At 37.1% G+C, this 25,306-nt stretch overlaps 1 protein-coding gene across 1 annotated transcript in view; it reads left to right on the plus strand.

Moving 5' to 3' along the window:
* The first annotated feature begins 438 nt into the window (after window positions 1-438).
* The window catches only part of KLHDC10 (kelch domain containing 10), a 59,041-nt gene continuing 34,173 nt past the window's right edge, over window positions 439-25,306 (plus strand). The window contains exon 1 of the mRNA XM_028106360.2: window positions 439-710. Coding sequence (XP_027962161.1) covers window positions 539-710 — 172 coding nt within the window. The 5' untranslated portion in view covers window positions 439-538. The remainder of the gene's footprint in view (window positions 711-25,306) is intronic.

The raw sequence follows: 25,306 nt of genomic DNA on the forward strand, positions 1-25,306 counted from the left end.
GTCAGGGAAAGGGATCTCAGTCTGCAAAGCCGGCAGAACACTGTATTGCCCCCAAATATGTGTATTATGTGCTTATCCTATTTCCTATTTCTGATTTCGGTGTTTATGGAAAGAGTTCCTGAATCCTAACCGTGCCTGGAGGACCGGCTGTCGCGGGTACTCTTTCTGCAGGAGTGGTTTCTTTCACTCGACCTTCGATTGGCCCTCCTGATCCCGCAGGAGTCGCCGCGACGCGGGCTTGCTTAGCGCGGTTGATGCGTGTGTTGAGTGGCTGCTTCTGCCTTTCTCTCCCCCCACTTTTTTTTTTTAGCCATAGCTATGGTTACCACGTCTCTCCCCGCCTCTCTCCACCTACCAAGAAGGCGACTGGCCATTGGCTGCCTGTCACCATGTAAGCCAGTCATTGGTCACTGGTGAGAACAGGGCGCTCCCCCTACCCCTGTCTCCCGGGTCTCTGGAGGAGCCCAGGAAGGAGGCTCGGCTAGTACCGCCGGGCCAGGGGCTGCCGGGACCCCACTGCGGCAATCGTTAGCGGGTCATGTCGGCCGCCCAGGGCTGGGACAGGAACCGCCGGCGGGGAGGAGGCGCCGCAGGCAGTGGCGGCGGCGGCGGAGGTAGCGGGGCCGGCGGGGGCAGTGGGGGCAGCGGGGGTCGGGGGACTGGCCAGCTCAACCGCTTCGTGCAACTCTCCGGGCGGCCGCACCTGCCAGGTGAGTCGTGGGACAGGGTCCTGACAGGTTGCGGGCGCGGTAGGAAGGCGACTGCTACCTTTTCTTTTCTCCCTGGCTTGCTTTTCCGTGGGAGGAGGAAAGGCAGGCCCCACGCATAGCAGAGGGACTGGGGCATAGAGAAAAGGAAAGGTGTCTTTGAGGTCAGGGAAGGAGCAGGAACACAGCGAAAGGAAGTATTTTTGCTTTGTTGAAAGCTCTGTGCTGAGAGTTGTGTTTTCTTTTAAAAGGAGAGGCCGCTGTTTCATTGACATTCCCAAATGTTTCGCCTATTCTGTTCCCAGTCTCGTCCTCTTCCGCAGTTTTATCTTGTCAAAGAAAGACATTGGCGCCTAGCTGTGAGAAATTATTTTTAAAAGGGTGCTAGATTGAGGAGAGAAGAGGGAAGAGCATTCCAAAGAGTGATTTTGTAAAAACCACCTCGAGTGTGTAAGAGTTGGGCATTCTGAGACAAGAAAGCAGGAGGAAAGGCGCGGGGTGGGGTAAGGGGGACGGGAGGGGGTGTTGGGGTGTGGGTGGGAAACAGAACCAAGAGAATTAGCAAGAACTGGTTAAATTATTAATATTTTGGAATGTCCAGAGCAGAATAGCGGGCGTGAACTGGATTTTAAGGGAAGAAAATGAAGATCAAGAACCTACTTAGTGACAAAATTATGCTGCCTCTACTATATAAAAACAGCTGATTGAGAATTGGAAAAATGCACCCAATGTGATTATTTTACGTTTTGACCTACAATTTCCTATCCTTGAGTTGAGATGCCTTAAAAAACAAAGACAAATCAAATCGATGTGTGTGTGCAGACAATTTAAAAAAAAAAACATTTGTAAGTGAAGTATCGTAGGGGGAAGATAGGGAAGCAAATACTACACAGAATGTCAAATATTATATTGGGCAAGCTTATTTCTACTTTGAAGAGAACTATCAGGAATGATGTGTTAATCATTCACCATATTGTTTGTGAATAATGTTGAAGTTGATTTTATCAGTGATGTATTTGTTTAACCGATGAGTTTTGAGAACATGATGGTTTTTTAATTCCTTTTACTAGCATGCCTGTACTTCCAAGTAGTCAAAAATTATTTGATTAATTTGAAGATAACAAAGGGAATTTTGCACATTGAATGAAGACAGTCACTTGTTTGTGATGAGGTTATTAATGTGTGTTAGAAATGCACATTAACATTTCTGTGTGCTATTAAAATTAACATTGAAGCAGTTTTAAATAGTCAAATATGTAATATACCAGGAGTTGGGTTTGAGGTGATAGTATCAAACTGGGTATTCTGGATTGCCAAGTATGTGATCTTTAAAAAAAAGAAAAAAAGAAATCCTTTTTCTTACCCCAAATTAATAGTGAAAACTTATATTTTTGTGTATTGGCTGATTTGAAGCTAAATCTTACCAAAGATTATTACCAGTTTGCCCTCTACTACTACTTATATTTAGGTCTTTGATCTCAGATTAATTATACCATGGGCTTGATATAGGCATTCCCAGGCTCAAAGAACCTGGTTGGTGCACTTCCTCACTGCCGCCACCTGATGGCAGTGGAAGCCATGATTTCTGATATGGGGCTTAGGTGTGGGGCTATTTCTGCATTTCCTTAGCAGACAAGGCCAAGAACAGCCATTTGTCCAGAGGTAAAGATAAACGTGTTTAAGCTGTGAAAATTCATGCGATGGGGTGATCAGCCTTTTCTTTCTACCTTCTTTTCCCCTTGATTGGTGCTTCATTCTTCCTTCCCAAGTAGGTGGCCTCTGTCATTCATTCACTATCAGAATTAGGAATATCTGATTATCTCAATATATTTGAAATTCTTGTACACCAATTCATTATTTTCCCCAGCATGACATTTTAAGTCTCTTCCCCCTCCCCCCCCGGGATTGAAAGGTTGTATATTGAGGTGTTTAAAAAGATTTTAGGTGGTGGTGAGGGATAGAAATGTCTAGGGCCATTTTATGGCTGACCCTGGAGGTTAAACATTTTTTTCTTTTTTAAGTTTTTGAAGCTAACTTTCTCTCTCCATTGAACTCTAATCCCATTTTCCTTTTTTTCATCATTCTCTACCAAGACTTCCAGATACTAAGCATCCAGAACCCTTTCTTACTTTTTGCACACCCACTATGCAGTCCCTGGTGAAACAAAATAGAACAACCTGGTCTTCCTGGAGTGTTCTCTCTCTCCTTCAGTGATAGCATCTTTATCCATGCACTCAGGCAAACCTGAAACTTGGGCATCTTCCTTAAATTTTCTTTTCGCTTGCATTTCAGGTGTAATTAATCACCCAGTTCTGTTTATTTTATTTCTACTATAACTCCAGTCCATGCTGCCATCATCCCTCACTTAGGTTTCCTGCAGTAGCTTTCTTTCTTTCCTTCTTTCGTTCTTTTTCCCCTGCAGTAGCTTTCTAAGCAGTCTTCCTGCTTCTACTCTTGCCCTCCAGTGCGTACAGTACACTCATCTTTTGCAAGCGCAAAACTGTTCTTGTCTCTGCTTACAACCCTTTACTAGCTCTTCATTGCTTTTAGGGTAAGGCAAAAATCTTAACCACCACCTAAAAGGCACTGCATTGTCTGTCTCATTCTCGAGTTAATTCTACATCACGTGGTATGCTCTTTGATCATTTTCTGTTCCGTTAGACATATCATGCTCTCTTCTGCCACAGGGCCATTTCACATGCTATCCCATCATACAAGAACTCTCTTACTCCTCATTCTGTTCCCCTCCCCCTTTTTTTTAGCTTCTCTTCCATTGGAACTTAGCTCAATCATGCTGTGTTTTCAGGAAAGCCTTCTTTGACCTTCTCTGATTTATTCTCTTCCCTATACACACTCATGTAGTTTTCCTTGGGCATATTTATCATTTATGTATGATTCCTTGATATGCTGGATTTCATACTCTTGATATACACACACACTAATTGTATATGTATATATACATGTGTACATATACACAAATACTCAAATTCTAAATGAGTGCATTGGCATATGTAAGCAATTAGTTTCTTGTGAATTTGATTGATTAGTGGGTTCAATTCTCAACAGCCCCATTGACTCTGGACAAATGGATAAAATCAAATTCTTACACATAAAAATAGATTAGACTCTGCATTCACGGTGAGAGCACAAATGGTATTTTGTGAAACCTTGTTTGAGCAGCTTGTCTTTTTGCTGTCTCCTAAAATGCAGTAGTGATTATGTGTTTGCCCCATAGGCCAAGAAATTCATGGCTTTTTGGTCCTGGATTTCTAACTCATAATCTCTATACACTCAGTAAAGAACAAGTAACATTTTAATAGAATAAGTATGCAGAGCTGGAGCTCAGGGGCAAGGAGATCATGGGGATAATAGAACCCAAGTTACTATTGTAATTTCCCTGTGTGAATTTGATTAAATACAATGTATTACTTGGGATAACAGTTAACATCGCTGCTAATGAAAACTGAAAAACTGACAAAGAGAAGGAAAAATATAACAACTGGTAAAGCTGGGCAAAGATAGCATTGAAATCTTAATATAAAAATGTGAAATGTGATATATGTTCATGACATGAAATCCAAATGGTATAAAGAGCGTATGATAAAAGGCAAGTTTTCCTTCTACCTTTGACCCCAGCTAATTGGCTTCTTTCCCTAGAGGCAACCAATGATAAATTTCCTCTGTGTGTGTGTGTGTGTGTGTGTGTGTGTGTGTGTGTGTAGAGAGAGAAACAGTAACATTTCTTTAGTTGGATGGGCATTTAAAATTGTTACAGTTTTGCTAATGTAAATGATGATACAATTAATATCCCTCTATACATTTTTGCACATGAGTGAGTCTGTCTAGAATAAATTCCTAGAAGTGCAATTGCTGGGTCAAAGGCTATGTACTGTTTAAATTTTGATAGATATTGTCAAATTGCCTTCCATAGAGGTTGTACCAGTTTATGTTTCACTGTTAGTGTTGGACTGCTGGCCTCCCATACCCTTGGTAATAAAGTGGGTTATCAAACTTTTTTTAAATTGTCAATTTAATAGGTATATTTTTCTTCATCTTTTCAATAGATATAAGAACTGTATTTGTTAACTTTATAACATTTGCTTATATTTTTTATTCACCTGGTTATATTTTTTTGTTCATTTTTCTGGTGGGATGTTGAATATTTTTTATAGGAGCTCTGTGTTTTAAGGAAATTAGTTGTCTTTGATATGTGTTGCAGATATTTTTCACAGTTTGTCATTTGGCTTTTGACTTTGTTTCTGGCATATTCTTTCAGCAGAAATTAAAATTTTTTGTAGTTGTAATTAATCTTTTTTTGGATTTTAGCTTTTTGCATCATAAGAAAGGCCTCCCCTATTTATTATTTCTGATTAAAATGAAAATTCTTATGTTTTTTTCCTGGTACTTTTATAATTTTAAGTTAAATGCACTTATCTATACAAAATATAAATTATGGGGCACCTGGGTGGCTCAGTTGGTTAGGTGGCTGCCTTCAGCTCAGGTCATGATCCCAGTGCCCTGGGATCGAGTCCCGCATCGGGCTCCCTGGTCAGCAGAGAGCCTGTTTCTCCCTGTCCCTCTGCCTGCCTCTCTGCCTACTTGTGCTCTATCTCTGTCAAATAAATAAATAAAATCTTTGAAATATATATATATATATAAATTAAAGTATTAAGGTAAGAATCCAACATTTTTCTAGGTGGCTACCGAGTTATCACAGTATTGAAATATTGTCTATAGTGTATTTAATTCCTACATATAATTTGGGGTTCTTACTGGGACTTTTATTCTGTTCCATTGATCATTTCACCTATTTGTACCTTAATGACCTCATTCTTTGAGTATAGTCCTCTCTTACTCTAGTTCCCAGAGTTTTCCTGGATATTCTTGCTTGTTTAGCTCCTCTCCCCCATTCTGTTGATATTCTCATTGGTAGAACATTATATTTACAGATTGATTTAGAGATATTTGATGTCTTTTTGAGGTTCAAACTTCTGTTCAAGAGCAGGGAATATATTCATTTCTTGTTGTTCAAGTCTTCTTTCTCATCTCTCAGTAACATTTTAAAGTTTTTTCGTAAAGACCTTTCACATTTCTTGTTATGTTTAGCCCTTGGCATTTTATCTTTTTTGTTGCTATTGTAAATGGAGTTTCTACTTTTATTATATCTTTTATCTTGTACCTAGCCACCTTTAGAATTCTAATGCTATCTCTAATAGTTTCCCAGTTATTTTTGGGGGGCTTTGCAGTTAAATGATCACATTATTACCAAATAAAAATAATTTTATCTCCTCCTTTCCAATTTTTATTCTTACTTCTTTCTTTTGTCAAATTAATTTGGCTAATACTTTCCCAAAATATTAAACAATAAGACAGTAGTGGATCTTTCTCTTATTCCTGACTTCAGTGGGATGTTTTTTGTGTTTTCCTGTTAAGATTAGACCTGACTTTAGATTGAAGTGTGCATATTTTATTACGTTAAAGTAGTCCACTATTGCCATTTTGTTAAGATTTCTTAATATGGAAGTAAATTTTTGGATGCCTCGATGGCGCGGTCGGTTCAGCGTCTGACTTTTGGTTTCAGCTAAGGTCCTAATCTCAGGGTCATGAGATGGAGCCCTGTATCCCGCTGCACTCACAGTGGGGAGTCTGCTTGAGATCCTCTCTCTCCCTTTCCCCCTCCTGCTTACGCTGACTCTGAAATAAATCTTTAAAAAAAATATGGAAGTAAATTTTGTCAAAAGCTTTTCAGCTTCTTTGGAAATTATGTAATTTTAATCCTTTGATCTACTATTGTGATGAATTGTACTAATAGATTTACTATTACTACACCGTCCTTGCATTCTTGAATCAGTTCTCTTTGTCACCGTGTATTATTTTAAATGTGCAGCTGGGTTCTATTTGCTAAACTTCATTTAGAAATTTTGTATCATTCCTCATAAGCTAAATTGCTTTGTAGTTTTCTGTGTTTTATCTTTGTTGGGTTATGCCACTTTCATAAAAATTATTTCAAAATTTTCTTTGTTTTTGTTTGTTTTCTTTCTGTCTCTGGCTAAATGGCATTGAAGTTAAAGGTTTGGTTAAATTGCCTGTGAAATCTTTGGACCTTGAGTGTTTGGGGGAAGAGGATCTCTTTGACAGTTATGTCTACTTTTATGATAATTTGGCTGCTTACAATGTATATCTTTGGGGGGAAGCTTTGATAACTTGTATCATCTTAGAAAATAATCCATTTCATCAAGTTTTCAAAATTATTTTGTGTGCAGTTGAGCAAGATATTCTTTTATGTTTAAAAACATTTCCTGGGTTTTTTTTCTTGGTTCTTGGATTTTAGAACCAGCTCTTGTATTTTTTTTAATTAGTTCTACTGTTTCTTCTATTTTCTTACTACTTTTTTCTTTCATTGTTTTAAATCCTTTGTTTAGGTTTTCTTAGATTTATTTTGTGGTTGTTTTTCTGTCTTCTCATGTTGGATGCTTAATGTTCTTTTCATTCTTTCTAAGTGTTTATAAGATTTCTTCTGGGGCGCCTGGGTGGCTCAGGTGGTTAAGCATCTGCCTTCAGGTTGGATCATGATCCCAGAGTCCCTGGCTTTGCTCTCTCACTCTCAAATAAATAAATAAAAATCTTTAAAAAGAAAAAAAGATTTCTTCTGAATACTGCTTTACTTGTGTTCTGTAGGTTATAGGCTTTCTGTTGCATTTGTTTTCTTAATATCTTGCAATTTCATTTTTTATTTATTTTCTTTAGTACAAGAGTAGTTAATTCTTTTAAACTTTTTCTTAACATTTCCATTTATGTTTTTAGTAGCTTGAGATATAGTCCAAATGCTATACAATTCACCATTTAAATTCACCATTCACCATTTAAAACCGGTGGTTTTTAGTATAATCAGATATGTGCAGTTATTACCGCAGTCGATTTTAGAACATTTTTGTCACCTCAGGAAGAAGCCCCATGTCTTTTAGGTATTATTCCCTTATCCTCCTACTTCCATTCCCCACTTCACCCCCATCTCACCCCTAAGTAGCCACTAATTTACCTTTTGTCTGTAGATTTCCCTATTATGGACTTTCTTGTATGAATGGAATTATGTAGTATATGGTCTTTTGCGGCTGCCTTTTTTTACTTTGTGTAATGTTTTCAGAGTTCACCCATGTTAAAGTGGTGGCTATCAATACTTCATTCTTTTTTATGGCTAAATAATATTCCATTGTATGGATAAACTATATTTTGTTTATCCATTTATCCATTGATGAACTTTTAGACTGTTTCTACTTTTTGGCTATTAAGAATAATGCTGCTAATAAATTGCATAGAGGTTTCTGTGTGAACATAGGTTTTCATTTCTTTTGGGTATATACCTAGGAGTGAAATTGTTAGGTCATTTGGTAACTCTGTGCTCTATGTATATTCATTTGAGGAACTGTCAAACTTTTCCAAAGTGGCTGGAATTTTACATTCCTACTAGCAGTGTGTGAGGCTTCTAATTTCATCATGCTCTCTTCAACACTTGTTATTATCTACTGACTTTTTAATTCTAACCATCCTAGTGTATATGAAGTGGCATCTCATTGTGATTTTTGATTTGCATTTCCCTGGTGACTCATGATGTCAAACATTTTTTCTTTCTTGTTTGCTTGCTTGCTTTGTTTCTCTTCCAACTTTTTTGAGGTGTAATTGACATTGAGTATCTTTTTATGTGCTTGTTGACTAATTACATGTCTTCTTCAGAGAAATGTCTTTTAACTACTTTGCCCCATTTTCTTTATTTATTTGTTTATTTATTTATATTTTTAAGAGGAAACTCTCTACCCAGTGTGGGGTTGTAACTCATGACCCTGAGATCAAAAATTGCATGCTCTACTGATTGAGTTAGCCAGATGCCCCTGCTCCATTTTTAATTGAGTTGTCGTTTTACTATTGAATTTAAGAGCTCTTTACATATTCTAGATATAAGTTCCTTATAAGATACATGATTTGCAGGTATTTTTCATGTTCTGTGTTGTCTTTTCACTTTCTTAATTGTGTTGTTTGAAGCACAAAAGTTTTAAATTTTGGTGAAGTCCAGTGTATCATATCTAAAACTCTTGCTAATCCAAGGTCATAAAAACTTACCCTATGTTTTTTTCTAAGAGTTTTATAATTTCACTTTTACATTTATGTGTTTGATTCTTTTTGAGTAAGTTTTTATGTTTGGTATGGGGTAAGGGTTATCTCAACTGGCTGCCCTATTTTCCCAGCTCCATTTGTTGGAAAGACTGTTCTTTCTCTGTGGAATAGTCTTGGCATTCTTATCAAAAATCAGTTGACCATAAATATTCAGGTTTACTTCTGGACTCTCGATTCTATTCTATTCATTTGTATGTCTATCCATGTGCCAGTACCACACTGCCTCTCATACTATTACTTTATAGCAAGTTTTGAAATCGGAAAGTGTGAGTCCTCCTACTTTATTCTTTTCCAGGATTGTTTTGGCTATTCTAGGTCCCTTGCAATTCCATATAAATTTGAGAACCGGCCTGTCAGTTGGTATGAACTCAGAGGTTCTCATAGGGATTTGTGTTGAATCTGTACATCAGTTTGGGGACTATTACAATCTTTACAATGTTAAATCTTCCAATTCCTGAACACAGGATGTTTTTAATTTCTTTAAATCTTCTTTAATTCTTCATGTAATTTTTTTTAAGTTTTTGTAATTTGTTTATTTTTTTTTTTTTAAAGATTTTATTTATTTATATGACAGAGAGAGAGCACATAAGCAGGGGGAACAGCAGAGGGAGAGGGAGAAGCAGGCTCCCCACCGAGTAGGGAGCCTGATGCAGGGCTCAATCCCAGGACCCTGGGGCCATGACTCGAGCCGAAGGCAGACGCTTAACCGACTGAGCCACCCAGGGCGCCCCTGTCATTTAAAATCAATTAATTAACATATAATGTATTATTTGCTTCAGGGGTACAGGTCTGTGATTCATCAGTCTTTTTTTTTTCATCAGTCTTATAACACCGAGTGCTCATCACAACACATACCCTCCCCAATGTCCATCACCCAGTTACTCCATCCCCCCAACCCCCTACCTTCTAGCAGTCCTCAGTTTGTTTCCTAAGATTAAGAGTCTCTTATAGTTTGTCACCCTCTCTGGTTTTGTCTTGTTTTATTTTTTTCTCTCTTCCCCTATGATCCTCTGCCTTGTTTCTTAAATTTCACGTATCAGTGAGATCATATGATAATTATCTTTCTCTGATTGACTTATTTCACTTAGCATAATACCCTCTAGTTCCATCCACATCATTGCAAATGGCAAGATTTCATTTTTTGATGGCTGCATAATATTCCATTGTATATACACACCACACATCTTTTTTTTTTTTTAAAGATTTTATTTATTTATTTGAGAGAGAGAATGAGACAGAGAGAGCACATGAGAGGGGGGAGAGTCAGAGGGAGAAGCAGACTCCCTGCTGAGCAGGGAGCCCGATGCGGGACTCGATCCTGGGACTCCAGGATCATGACCTGAGCTGAAGGCAGTTGCTTAACCAACTGAGCCTCCCAGGCACCCACACACATCTTCTCTATCCATTCATCTGTTGATGGACATCTGGGCTTTTTCCATAGTTTGGCTATTGCGGACATTGCTGCTATAAACACTGGGGTGCAGATGCCCCTTCGGATCACTACATTTGTATCTTTGGGGTAAATACCCAGTAGTGCAACTGCTGGGTCGTAGGGTAGCTCTATTTTCAACTTTCTGAGGAACCTCCATACTGTTTTCCAGAGTGACTGCACCAGCTTGCATTCCCACCAACAGTGTAGGAGGGTTCCCCTTTCTCCGCATCCTTGCCAACATCTGTTTCCTGACTTGTTAATTTTAGCCATTCTGACTGGTGTGAGGTGGTATCTCATTGTGGTTTTGATTTGTATTTCCCTGATGCCAAGTGATGTGGAACACTTTTTCATGTGTTGGCCATTTGGATGTCTTCTTTGCAGAAATGTCTGTTCATGTCTGCCTATTTCTTGATTGGATTATTTGTTCTTTGGGGGTTGAGCTTGATAAGTTCTTTATAGATCTCGGATACCATCCCTTTATCTGATATGTCATTTGCAAATATCTTCTCCCATTGTGTGGGTTGTCTTTTGGTTTTGTTGACTGTTTCCTTTGCTGTGCAAAAGCTTTTTATCTTGATGAAGTCCCAATAGTTCATTTTTGCCTTTGTTTCCCTTGCCTTTGGAGACAATCTTCTTTAATTCTTTTGACAATGTTTTATGGTTTTCAGAGTTCATTTATATCTTGTTTGCCTTTCTCAGTTCTGTTGCCTATGTCCTTTACTATGTTTTCAGCAGTGTTTGTACTGCTATGTGCAATGAAGATTTCATATTTGTGTTGGTTTTATTTTTTCTTACCGTTGCTTTCCTGCTTCCAGCCTGCTTATATTTCATCTCTTCTATGGTTTATCTTCTTTGAGTTAGAATCTCTTAAATCTTTTCTGCCTTTGAAATACCATTAATTTTGGTACAGTTTATTGTCTTCTACTTCCTACCACAACCACTGTACAAGGAATACAAGCTCATTATTAAAATTCGGAAAATATTGAGTGAGAACTTGAAAATCATCCATATTAATTCCTCTTAAAGACCACCATATCAACACTTTGATATTTTGCTTTCCTTTTAGTTCTTTATCAGTGAATTATGTTTTATGTAATACTATGTAAATAATTATGTATGACTAGCAGCAACCTGGGATTCTGTTAAAACTGTTGTATTTTTAAATGTTTTTCTCATAAACACTCATTTATATTTTATCAGGAAGAATCTGTTTCTCCTCAATGTATAATATGAATAACCTTTTGGATTTTCTTCTAGCTGATGTGTCCTATTTTATTTCTCTCATTCACAGCCAAGCTTTCAGAAAGAATAGACTTAATTTTTTTTTCTCTTCAATCTATTGCAGTCTTACTTCTGCCTCCTTCATTCCACTCAAGTGCTCTTGTTAAGGTAATAACTTCCTGATTGCTAAATCCATTAGATATCTCTTAGTCTTCAACCTACCCAACTTCTTTGGATTTTTATTTTGACTACCTCCTGTACTAGAGCCTAGGAAAACATAATAATTAGGCAAAGTCTCTATTCCTGAAGAGCTCTTAGTTATTCTTTTAGCTCTTGAACTTCTCATTAGTTTTCCTTTATCTGCCACTTAATTTTAGTATCTGAGAATATATGCTTGTTTATTTGTTTTCCCTTCCTACTCTTAGATTTTCCCTGGGTGATATTAATCTCCCAACAATGCCAAAATCTGTCTCCAACCCAGACCTATTTTCCTGGTCTGTTGCCAATGGCTACTAGACTATCACGCAAGTTACTGAAGAATATCTTAAATTCAACATGTCAAAAAATAATTTAATCATCTTTCCTCCCAAACCTTTTCTTCCTTTTTGCTCCTTATCCTAACTAGTTTCATGGCTAACTCATCAGTTTAGTGATTCAAGTGAAAAACCTGGGAATCACAGTAGATTTCTTCCATTTGCTCATTCCTTATCCAGTTGGTCACAGATTTCTCCTCTTTACCCTAATTCTTCTGTTTGTTCCTTTTTACTTCTCCAACTTCACCATTGATGTCTTTCATTTTATATTTCAGCTATATAGAAGTATTTGTAGTTAGTAACTTAAATTCTTAGAATAGGGTGGAGAGAGAGATTAAAAAGAAAAAACTTGTAATTTACTTTAGTGCTACACTGTGTCATGATTCCATACATACCATTTCTTCTTCTAGCATTGCATTCTCCTAATTGTCTTATAAGACCCACTCAAGTGTACTTTATATAGCTTTTTATTTTTATTTTATTTTATTTTAAATATTTTATTTACTTATTTATTTGACAGAGAGAGAGACAGTGAGAGAGCGAACACAAGCAGGGGGAGTGGGAGAAGGAGAAGCAGGCTTCCCGCGGAGCAGGGAGCCCGATGTGGGGCTTGAACCCAGGACCCTGGGATCATGACCTGAGCCGAAGGCAGATGCTTAACGACTGAGCCACCCGGGCGCCCCTATACAGCTTTTTTTTTTTTTTTTAAGATTTTTTTATTTATTTGACAGAGAGAGCACAAGCAGAGGGAGAGAAAGGAAGAAGCAGACTCCCTGCTGAGCAAGGAGCCCGATGTGAGACTTGATCCCAGGACACTGGGATCATGACCCGGGCCGAAGGTAGCCGCTTAACTGACTGAGCCACCCAGGTGTCCCCCTATACAGCTTTTTAAAATTCTGTTTTTTAATACAAATAGGTTACGTGTACAGAGTAGTTACAGTGTATTTGGCCCTGTTCAAGGTGTTTTACAACCATTAACTTATTTCTCCTCATAACCTTGTGAGGTAAGTAACTTTTGCATCCTCTTCTCTGATGGGGAACTGAGGCTTAGTGAGAAACTACATAACTTGTGCAAAGTTATATAGCTAATAAATGTCAGAGTTTGGATTCAGACCAGTCTCTTGGACTTCAGAGCCTATGCTCTTGTGCCTTTTCTTTGTACCACCACCTTCCTTTCTTTATATATACACAAAGGATCACAGTACTTATGTATGCTGAATTGCAATTGTTTGTTTCTCAACTTATCTACTTACTAAGTTTGGGTTCCTTAAAGACAAAAATAATGTCTTATTCTTTATCATATTCTACAGAGACTTAGAACACTGTCCGGCTTTTAGTAGGCTTTTAGTAAATGTTTATTGAATGAGTGATTATCAACGTCTGTGGTTATTCATGCAAGAGAGTTATTTTACATTACATAGTCTGAAATATTTTTTTTTTACTGAGGAATTTAGCACATACAATTTTTAAAAAGATTTTATTTATTAGAGAGCACACATGTGCACAAGTTTGGGGGGGAGGGGCAGAGGAAGAGTGAGCAGCGGATTCCCCACTGAGCAGGGAGCCCAATGCGGGGCTTGATCCCGGGGCCCTGGGATCATGACCTGAGCGGAAGGTGGATGCTTAACCGATGGAGCCACCCAGGCACCCCTAGCACATAGAATTTTTGTATGGCTTTTCTAAATATTCTTTTTTTCCAAGTACAGTTTTCTGGTGAATATTATCAGAAATAGTTGTAGCATTCTTCCATCTGTGCCTTTATTCTATCCCCTCCTGCCTATTCAGAATATCTGTGTTATTATCACGTCTCTGTCCTGTGTCTTCAACCTTTTTCTCTCCTTTAAATCATTCCTATAGCATTTGAGCTTTAAGTTTTATCTCTTCTAATCTCTCCTTTTCCTTTTAGAGCCAAGTTTGTGAAAGCATTGACTAGAGTTGCTGTCTTCATCACCATACCTCCCCATCACCTCTTTGGAGTTGGTTTTGCTAATGTCACAAATGACATATGTGTTGTCAAATCAAGTGGATATTTTTCAATCTCCATCTTACTTTCTCTTCATTTTATTTTTTTAAAGATTTATTTATTTATTTTACAGAGAGAGAACAAGTACTCAAGCCGGGGGGGCAGACAGAGGGAGAGAGAGGGAGAGAAGCACACTCCTCACTGAGCAGGGAGCCCTACATGGGGCTCAGTCCCGCGACCCTGAGATCATAACCTGAGCCAAAACCAAGAGTCGGCCGCTTAACCACCTGAGCCACCCAGGTGCTCCTTTCTTCATTTTAAAACATCCTTTTCCCTCAGCTTCTCAGGTATTAGGTCTGGTTTTCTTTTTATGAGTCTGGCCTCTCATACTTAATCTTCTTTGTCAACTCTTCTTTTTCTACCAGGCCTTAATGTGAGTTCTCAAGTCTTGACTCTATACCTCCACCCTTCTTTATTTCCACTTAAATTTCAAGTATTCTCTCCCAAATCCTTTGTTTTCAATTTCTATCCATATGCCAGTAAGTAGGGTCACTTTGTAACTTCTGCCCAAATATTTCTTGAGAGCCATATACTTGCTTTCTTCATGTCTCCACTTACACGCCTTATACCCCTCAGGTTTAGGAGGTCTAAAACTGAATTTGTGACCTTTCTTTATTCTAAAGGTGAAGGGGAGCTATTGGACAGTTTTAAGCAGGGGAGTGATATGATGTAATTTACATTTTTAAGATGTCTTTATTTAAATTTTAGTTAGTTAACATACAGTGTAATATTAGTTTCAGGTGATTCAACACTTCCATACATCACCCAGTGCTCATCACAAGTGCCTTCCTTAATCCCCAACCCCTATTTCACCCATCCCCCCACCCACTTCCCTTCTGGTAACCATCAATTTGTTCTCTATAGTTAAGAGTCTGTTCTTGGTTTGCCTTTTTCTTTCTCTCTTTTTTACCCTTTGCTCATTTGTTTCTTAAATTCCACATATGAGTGAAATCATATGGTATTTGTCTTTCTCTGACTGACTTAACAGCCCAGTGTCCATCAACTGAAGAATGGATAAAGAAAATATGTGTGTATGTGCGCACGCGTGTGCTCACGTGTACACACATACACTAGAATATTACTTAGCCATAAAAAAGAATGAAATCTTGGTATTTGCAACAACATGGATGGAGCTGGAGATTATTAGGCTAAGCAAAATAAGTCAGTGATTTACATTTTTTTTAAAGATTATTTGAGAGCAAGCGCATGCGTGCATACAAGTGGGGGGAGGGGCAGAGGGAAAGAATCTCAAGCAGACTCCCTGCTGAGTGTGGAGCCCAACATGGGGCTTATCTCATGACCCTGAGATCATGACCTGAGCTAAAATCAAGAGTGGGATGCTAAACCAACTGAGTCACCCAGGTGCCCAGTGATTTACATTTTTTAAAGCTCTCTCTAGCTGTTGGATAGAGAATGGAGTGTGGGAATTGGTAAAAAGTGAAGCATAAAAGCCATTTAGAAGACTTGCAATAGTCTTCTTGAAGGATGATGGCAGCTTGGACTAGGATACAGTGGTATAGATGGTGAGAAGTGATTGAATATGAGATGTATTTTGAAAGTAGCATTAACAGAGTTTACAGTGAGGTATGAAAGAAAGAGAGGAATCAAAATGATTCATACGTTTTTGTCTTGAGCAACTGGATGGATGGTGGTGTCATTAAATGAGATGGAACATACTGGAAGGAGCAGGATTGTGGGGGTTCTGTTTTGACTATGTTAAGCATGAGATGCCTATTTGACCTCCAGTTGGAGGATATAGGGTAGGCAATCTTCATATATAAATCAAACTCAAGGGAGAGGTAGAGGCTCAAAATATAAATTTTGGAATTATTAGCATACAGATGGTATTTAAAAGCCTCTGGGCTGGATGAGATCACCAAGGAGGATTAAAGAGAAAAAGGGCAAATGACTATAACTTGAAGGTGAGAAGGAAAGGAGAAACAAGCAAAGAAGGTCAATAAAATAAGAAAACCAGGACTGCTTGATTTCACAGAAGCCAAGAGAAGAGAGTGTTTCAGGAAGGAGAGAGAGGTCACCTTTGTCCAAGGTTCTAAAATTGTGGACTCTGTAATACTATTATTACAGTACTGTAGTGATCATTGTTGGTACAGTAGGCTTTTGTGGGCTGGCCTAGGGTCCTATTAACTCTTTATAACATGGGAAAAAATACTCAGTTTTATCACAAATTGACCTATAAATTTAGAATTTTTAAATGCAGCCTAATTTTTAATAGTGTCTATACTTTTTAAGGTTCACTTCGTTTTTTTTCTCCCTGAACTATTTAAGGCCTTTTAGAAAAGAAGTCTTTAGTGGTTTTGAACCCTCATATCATTAGATTGTTACCAGTTATCTATACTGGGCAAGCTTGTAGAACACATAAAAGTTATGCTCAGCTAAATATGTAAATATGGTTTCCTGTTATTGAAGTCATCCCACCCTATCCCCTCATATTTTTCCATGATTTTTTAAAACTAAATAAACACTACATAAATATAGTAAAATCAAATAGTATACAAAGGAGACAAAGTCTCCCTTCTGCCCTATATCCCTAGTTCTCTAGACTCTCCCCCGATGTATCATCTGTTGGTGTTTCTAGTGTATCTTTCCAGAAATAGAGTTTGCATATATATACATATAGATACATGTTATCTTTATTTTTAAGCAATTAGAGTACAACATAAAGTATTCTTTCTACACCTATCCTTTTTTTTTTTTAACTAAAAATATATTTTGGGTATAGTTCTGTATTACCATATTTAGATTGATCTGATTTTTCTTCATGGCTGAAAGTATTGTGTTATATGGATGTACAATAACTTACCATCTATGCAAGAGATATATAGATCGTTCCTGGTCTTCTACTATTTGAAAACACTGCTGCAATGCCTGGTGATAAATATTGCCAGCTTGCCCATTTAATGTCTGTTTTTAAAGTTTTCTTCAAGTTACAGAACTAAAAACTCACACGTATATTTTCCATTTTTTTACTCAACTTTCCCATCCAGCTTATCTGTGAGACTTTATGTTTTATCCCCATAATAACATTATTAGCTAGGAACTTTTATAAACATAACACAGTGAGGAGTAAGTACTGTTATTATTCCCTTTTCACAGAGAAGGAAGCTAAGGCCCAGAGTTGAAAGTCTTGTCTAAGGCCATTAGCTAGCAAGGGACAGAGCCAGGATTTGGAACAAGCAGTGTGGTTCTAAAGTCCATGCTCATAACCCTGTGCTGTGTTCTCGCTGCCTGTCCTCCCCCAGTTCTTTGTGTTACTAATGTAATTCAGGCTTTCTGCCTTAAACTGGACTATACTAATAATGTTTTGTCATTTCAAGTCTTCTTCTCCTATTCTATCCTATATACTGAAACAAGATTAATCTTCCTAAAGCACAACTGTGGTTATTTAGGATGTGCTTCCCAGATCAAAATCTTTCAGTGGCTTCCTGCTGCATTTAGAATTCAACCTGATCTCATGCTCTTCCTTTTCATGTTTGCTACACTGTCGGTTAATTTACTCCAAGCTTTATCTCAGATACTATCACTGAGTTGTCTATAAGACTAAATAGTGAAATAAATTAGAAGTATGATGACTAGCAAAAAAAAAAAAAAAATGAGACAAATAGTCTTTGGAGTTGATTGGAGCTTGGAGCTTTTTCTTTATTTCCCTTTTTACCCACAGTAGTTCCTGCCATATGGTTTTATCAACAAATAGTCAACTCACTTAATTTGAATCAGATGTGTAATTGATCAAAAAATGTCAATCACAAACATCTTGGTGTCACGTAAGACCAATTTCTTAAAACTCACACAAACCTCATGCAGGAATATGGATTTTTTTTTTTTTAAGATTTATTTTCGAGAGAGCGAGCAGGGGGAGAGGCAGAGGGAGAAGGAGAGAGAATCTCAAACAGATTCCCCAATGACTGCGGAGCCCGATGTGGGGCTTGATCCCAGGACCCTGAAATCATGACCTGAGCCAAAACTATGAGTCAGCCACGTAACCAACTAAGCAACCCAGGTGCCCCAGAAATATGGAATTTCTAATGTGCATTCCAAACTGGGTACTTTAGAAAGAGGTAACATATTTAGCTTTAAATACACATGCATATACAAAACTAAACATTGAGAAAACCATTTGGGAAGAAAAATAACTTTTTAAAGCTACATTGAAATTTTTTATGCTCAATTTTGATTTTAAGTATGAAACTTCACTGTGCATTTATGGAAAAAATGCTACAGTGCAAATAAATGTTCTTGTGAAATGGTATCTTTGGAAATTATTATTTCTGAGTAAAGAATAGCATTTTATTTTATTTTTTTAGAATAGCTGTTTATTTTTTAAAAAAAAGATTTTATTTATTTATTTGACAGAGACACACAGCGAGAGAGGGAGCACAAGCAGGGGGAGTGGGAGAGGGAGAAGCAGGCTTCCCACTGAGCAGCGAGCCCGGTGCGGGGCTCAATCCCAGGACCCTGGGATCATGACCTGAGCCGAAGGCAGATGCTTAATGACTGAGCCACCCGGGCATCCAATAGAATAGCTGTTATTTTTTAATATAATGCTTCATGCAGGTATCTTACTGGCAGTCATGTCTACTTTGGCAGTATTCATATCTGATATTTTTTGCTTTTGCATTTAAATTTTTCTTACTGGCTCTCTGCTTGTTACATAATAGGATTGTTATCAGTGTTTCAAAACAGCTTGATTTTAAATGTTAAACTTCTAAAAACAGGTTTTAAAAAAAATTTATTTGAGAGAGAGCAGGGAGGGGCAGAGGGAGAAGGAGGGAGAATCCTAAGCATGCTCCACACTTAGCACGGAGCCCAACACGGGGCTTGATGTCAGAACCCTGAGATAATGACTGGAGCCGAAATCAAGAGTCAGACATCCAACTGACTGAGCCTCCCAGGCGCCCCTAAAAACAGTTTTAAATTAGATAGCAGACATTAAAAATTTGTTATTTGGTGAATATTTTGTTGTTTTTTGTCAGATTTGGTCCAACACAAGCTTTTATTGCCTTTGGTCAAGTCTAGGTATTTTCTTTGAACACACTGCATTTGCCAACAGAAAATGGTGACCCAAGAGAAGCGAAAGTGAGTTCATAAAGAACAATTGTGACTTCACTTCAAAATTGATTACTTTTCTAATTTTAATCGGATAACAGAATCAGTAGCAAAGTAATAAATGACATTTCTGGATAGAGTCATTTAACTATAGAATTTGCGAATTTCCTTCTGCTTGGTTCCTCAGTTTCACTTGCAGAAATAGGGAGGGTTCTGTGTTTCTAAAGAGCTACCTATCTTTGGTGGTCCTTAAAGGAGGTAGGTTGCAAAATTTTAGTTCATCAGGCATTGTCACAATGTATTGATTAAAAACAAATCTGTTTTTCATATTTAGTCGCTTATATCTACACTCACCCAACACATAGTCTTTCTCTCCCTCAAGGATGTTTTTGGGGGAGAGCGATCATTCTGTGGGTACTCGTTAGAGTGTAGGAAATCCAGAAACAGGAAAAGACCAAGTCATGTAGTCTGACTCCTAAGTGGGTTATTACTATACATTTTTATTTTAGTATATTAGGATTCAAATATTTCATTGTTAGTAAAGTGATTATTTTCTAGGGTTGTAGGATGTCTGTCATACTCATTATTTTTATTTTTTAATTGTTTAATTTACATTCTAGTTAGTTGACATACAGTTCAGTATTGGTTTCAGCTCATTTTTTTTTTAAACAAAGTTTTGCTGGAGATAAAAAAAAAAAGTGATATTCAATTAAGAAAAACACACCCTCTGGCTATGGTTTACACATTTCAAGACAGGCACATTGACACAGATACACAGAGTATAAATGCAGGCAGGTTTTTTTTTTTTTTTAATCTTAAACACAGAAAACATAAGCAGTAAAAAAAAAAAGTTTTAAAATTAACTTTTTTTCCCCTTTTCCCCATCTTCTGAAACTTTTTAGAACCATAAAATGTTAAAATTGAAAAAGACCTTAGAAATTATTTTACCCTGTCTTCTATCCAGCGTGGGAATCCTTCCCACAATAGCACTAATCTTTTTAAAAAATCTCTATTTTAATGTTTTGGGTTTTTTTAAAAAAGTAAACTCTATGTACAACATGGAGCTTGAACTCACGACCCCAAGATCAAGAGTTGCATGCTCTATCAACTGAGCCAGCCAGGTGCCACTAAATCTCTATGGGCGCCTGGGTGGCCCAGATGGTTAAGCGTCTGCCTTCACTTAAGGTCGTGATCCCAGAGTCCTGGGATCGAATCCTGCATCGGGCTCCCTGCTCCTTGGGAGCCTGCTTCTCCCTCTGCCTCTCTCTCTCTGTCTCTCATGAATAAATAAATAAAAATCTTTAAAGAGGTCTACTTATTTTGACCTCTTAGATTAATGGGCTGCCCATTATGTTGTAGAGAAAGCTGTCAGATTATTTGTTGACTCTATTACAAAGACTTGCTTTAAATTCAGCTGCAAATTCTATGACTTTCTCCCAGTTGTGTCTTCTTCTAGAATGTGAAATAAATCTATTCCTTCTTCCATTTAACCACCCTTTGGAAAACATTTATAACATTCTGGGTCTGAATTCTTTTTTACTTTTTAGCCTGGGGTTTGCAATTTAACCTGGAGTCTGTGGCTGGTTTTCAGGGAATTGTATCATTATGTAAAATTGTGAGTATATATGTTCATTTTTCTGGGAATAGAGCCAATAATTTTTATTAGTCTCAATAGATTGTGATTCCCCACCAAAATTAATATGCTAGACCTACCTGGATGGACCTGGTAATCTGCTTTTTGGTTTTGTTTTTATTTTTATTGTTTTTAATAAGTTTGCAATATGCCAGGAAATCCAGCACCTCAAGAACTATTGCTCTAGGTAGTTTCTGAGATTCTTGGAGCATTTCTGATTCCATTGAGAATTGTAGAATTTTTAGAGCCTTAGAGACCATCTAGTATACATACAGTTTATGGAATATTTATAGTGAATTCTTTCTATCAAAAGATTAAGCTGATCCAGAAGGGTGAGGTTTTTATTTAAAAATGTATTTCAAAGTCTTGGCAGCCATTCATAAACATTAAGAATGTGGTGGTGCTATTTTAAATCAGAAGTGTTCCCAAGATTTTTTTTGTTAGATTTAATATTTTAATCTAACACAAGTTTATGAATTATGCTTTTTTATTAACTTTTAATCTGTAAAATTTTTAGCCTATTTGGTTTTTACAAATCCTAAGGAAGGACAGTATGGCTTAGCATTCAGTCATTTATGAACACTGATTTCAATATCCCATCTAGCTTTTGGAACAGGTTGAGCCAAGAACAATTCCTCCTGTGCCTACCCCCCTTCCCCAAAGACAAAACTCCTCAACCAACAAGGCTTTTTTTCTTCTTCAGTAAAGTAATAGTTGAATAACTAATAACATAAACCAAATGACAAAGAGCCTCTTAAGATTTGAAGATGTCCCTCAATGTGCTATGATTACTTCACTTTTATAGAAGTCTATGTATGATAGGCATACATTTTGCTACAAATGTCAGAGGAATGAAGTCAGAAGAGACAAAAGACTAATGTGAAAGAGAACAGAAAAATGAAGTGCGGCAGGGGAAATGAACATTTTTAATAAACAACAGAAATGGTGAGCAACAGAGATGGCAAGAACCAGCATTTTCATTCACTTACCATTTATTCCTCTCTTAGTGTTGGCTTATAAACAGATATATATGAAAACAATATTTTAAATAAAAAGGGGCACCTGGCTGGCTCAGTTGGTAGAACATGTGACTCTTGATCTTGGAGTACAGAGTTCAAGCCCCAAGTTGGGTGTAGAGATTACTTAAATAAAACTTTAAAAAAAATCTTAGAAAAAAAGAATGTTTTAAATAGATAAATAGTAAATGGTGTAGTTAAAGAGAGGCAATATAACATATCTGATATCTGGGGGATGTATAACTGCTTTTGCCTCAATATTGCAACTCCCCTTGGGTGCCGGGGTGGCACAGTCTGTTAAGGGTCTGACTCTTGGTTTTAAAGCTCAGGTCATGATCTCAGGGTCCTGGGATCGAGCCCCACATCAGTTCCATGCTTAGCGGGGAGTCTGCTTGAGATTCTCTCTCTCCCTCTGCCCCTCCCACTCATGCTTGCTCTCTCTCCCTCTCAAATAAATAAATAAATCTTTAAAAAAATATATTGTAACTCCCTAAAGATAACATTTCTTGTGTAAGCCATTAAGTAATCAATAGCTTCTCACACCCTTAAAACAATCAGACTGCATGTTTCATACAGTTTCATACATAACCATTTTGACTCCTAAAAACCTAAGGTATGGGAAATACTAGTTATTTCATTCATTAAAGTGACTTATGTGGTTTTTATTTTAATAAGGTAGCAATATGATGGTATAATGGGAGAGAATACCAGAGTCTTGGGAGAGAAGAGCAATTTCTTTGGGGGGTTGAGAGAATGTAACTTTAGTTGAGAATCGTTGCCTTAATATTCATTCATTCGTTCAACAAGTATCAAGTACCTCTATTAGACACATTTCTCAGGTGCTGAATTGAATTATGACTAAGTAATAATATAGAGTGGTTAAGAATGATTTTGATCTAGGGGCACTTGGCTGGCTCAGTTGGAAGCCACGTGATGCTTGATCTTAGGGTCGTGAGTTTGGGCCCCACATTGGGTGTAGAGATTACTTAAATAAATAAAACTTAAAAAAAAGAGTGATTTGGATCTAAACCGTATGGGTTTGAATCCCAGATTTTTCATTTGCTTAGCTAAGTGACCTTGAGAAAATTACTTAATCTCTCGAGGTCTTGGTTTCTTCATCTGTAGGTTGGGAATCATAATATTATCTATATCAGAGATATAGATAATATATCATAGAGTTGTGGTGAGGATTAAATAAATTCTTGGAATAGTATTGTTATTAAGGGAATGCAGTTCTTTTTATACACGCACAAATATAAATATAATTTTATATATATATATATACATATATAATGCTATGATTAATTAAGCCATAACAGTACAGTATAGCACTCTAATTTATATTTTGGTTTGTATTGATTACAAACTCTGTTTCAAAAAGGATTTGAGACAGAATGGAAGCCTCCTAAAGAATACTCTATATTCAACCAACACAACAGAACTAAGATATGGGTTCAGATCTTCTTGCTTTGAAAGGCAAAAGGCAAAAACTTAAAGATGAGTGTATTTAAGTGCTAGGAATAGATACTCAGTAATTTTCCTAAAGTGTATAAGAAAGTGATTTACTTAACAAGTGGATCACCGCTAGCCCAAAGTGTGCCATTGTGCAAATTATTTAAAAATGCCTTTTCCAGGCATGCTGGCTGGCTTAGTCAGTGGAACAGGTGACTCTTGAACTTGGGGTTGTGAGTTCGAGCCTCACACTGGGTGCAGAGATTACTTAAAAATAAAAATTAAAAAAAACTTAAATAAAAATGCCTCTTCTGGGTAAACGTAGTCCTTTGGGTGCATTGGGGAATAGAGTGCAGGCTGGATTTTAACCCCACTTAGCCACTTGGCCTGCAGCTTTTGTGAGGTAAGCAATCTACACAGCTGTGATTCTAAATACAGTATTAATTTGCTTCTCTTTTGAAATGACACTGAATTGTATAAAGCATTAAGACCATACTGTGTGGGATAGCCGCCTAAATCAGAATTTTAGATCGGGTGCCTGGGTGGCTCAGTTGTTGGGCGTCTGCCTTCGGCTCGAGTCATGATCCCTGGTTCCTGGGATCGGGTCCTGCATTGGGCTCCCTGCTCCGCGGGAAGTCTGCTTCTCCCTCTCCCACTCCCCCTGCTTGTGTTCTCTCTCACTGTGTCTCTCTCTGTCAAATAAATAAATAAAACCTTAAAAAAAAATTTTAGATCATGTTAAATAGTTCTATTTGTGAGAATATTTATAATTGTTTCAAACATATTTTGAATGCAATCTGTCCCATATCAACACAGTTTTTTCATATTTTAAAATTTTTTTATACTTTTTACTTCGAGATATTGTAGACTCACATGCAGACGTAAGAAATGATACAGAATGCTATACCTACAATACAGAATTCATATACCTTTCATCTAGTTTCCCCAAATGATAACATCTCGTTATTGTTGTATAATAACACAACCAGGAAGTTGACATTGATACCACCCACTGACCTTACTTTGATTTCATTAGTTTTATATGCATTCATTTGTGTGTATGTTTGTATTGAGTTCTAGGCAGTTTTATCACATGTGCAGATTTGTGTGACCACCTAGTTAAGATATAGAACAGATCGTTGCAATGACTCCTCATGTTATCCTTTTATAGCCACAGCCACTTCCCCCAAACCCCTGGCAACCACTAATCTGTTTTCCATCTCTATAATTTTGTCACTTCAAGAATGTTATGTAAATGGAATCCTACAATATGTAACCTTTTGGCATTGACTTTTTTCATTCAGCACAGTTCCCTTGGGAGCCATCCAAGTTGTTACACAGATCAGTAGTTCATTAATATTGAGCATTATGCCATGGTATGGATATACCACAGTTAAATCACTCATTCATTGGAAGGTTGTTTCCAGATTTTGACTATTATTGATGAAGCTACTGTGAACATTTGTGTACAGGTTTTTGTGTGAGCGTAAGTTTCTTTTTTTTCCAGATTGCTGGGTGCTGAATTTTATCAAATGCTTTTTCTACATTGATTGAGATGATCATATGGTTTTTCTCCTTATTCTGTTAATGTGCTGAATTATACTGGTTTTTTAATGTTAAATCACTCTTATATTCTTGGAATAAATTTCAGTTGATCATGATGTATTATCCTTTTTGTATAACTTTGATTTTATTTCATAACATTTTGTTTGGAATTTTTGTGCCTGTTTATAAGTGATGTTGACCTGCAGTTATTTTTAATGTCTTTATCAGATTTTGATATCAAGGTTCTATTAGTCTCATAAATGAGTTTCTCTATTCGCTGCAAGCATTTGTGTAAGATAAGTATCATATCTTCCTTCAGTGTTTGGAGTGAAGCCATCTAGTACTCTTAAATTTTTTGCACAATGACTAAATTTGTATTTTTCTATCAATATCTGTATTAATCACTTTCTATATCTTTCTTCTGAACAAGCAAAGACTTTATCATTTTTCTGCTTTCCCTTCTCTCAACCCCCTTCTTATCCTCACAGTTATTCTTGTCAATATCATCTGT

Source organism: Eumetopias jubatus, unplaced genomic scaffold, assembly GCF_037043125.1.
Source record: "Eumetopias jubatus isolate StellerSeaLion01/CBP00866 unplaced genomic scaffold, mEumJub1_p1.0 scaffold_14, whole genome shotgun sequence".
In the NCBI taxonomy this organism is placed as follows: Eukaryota; Metazoa; Chordata; class Mammalia; order Carnivora; family Otariidae; genus Eumetopias; species Eumetopias jubatus.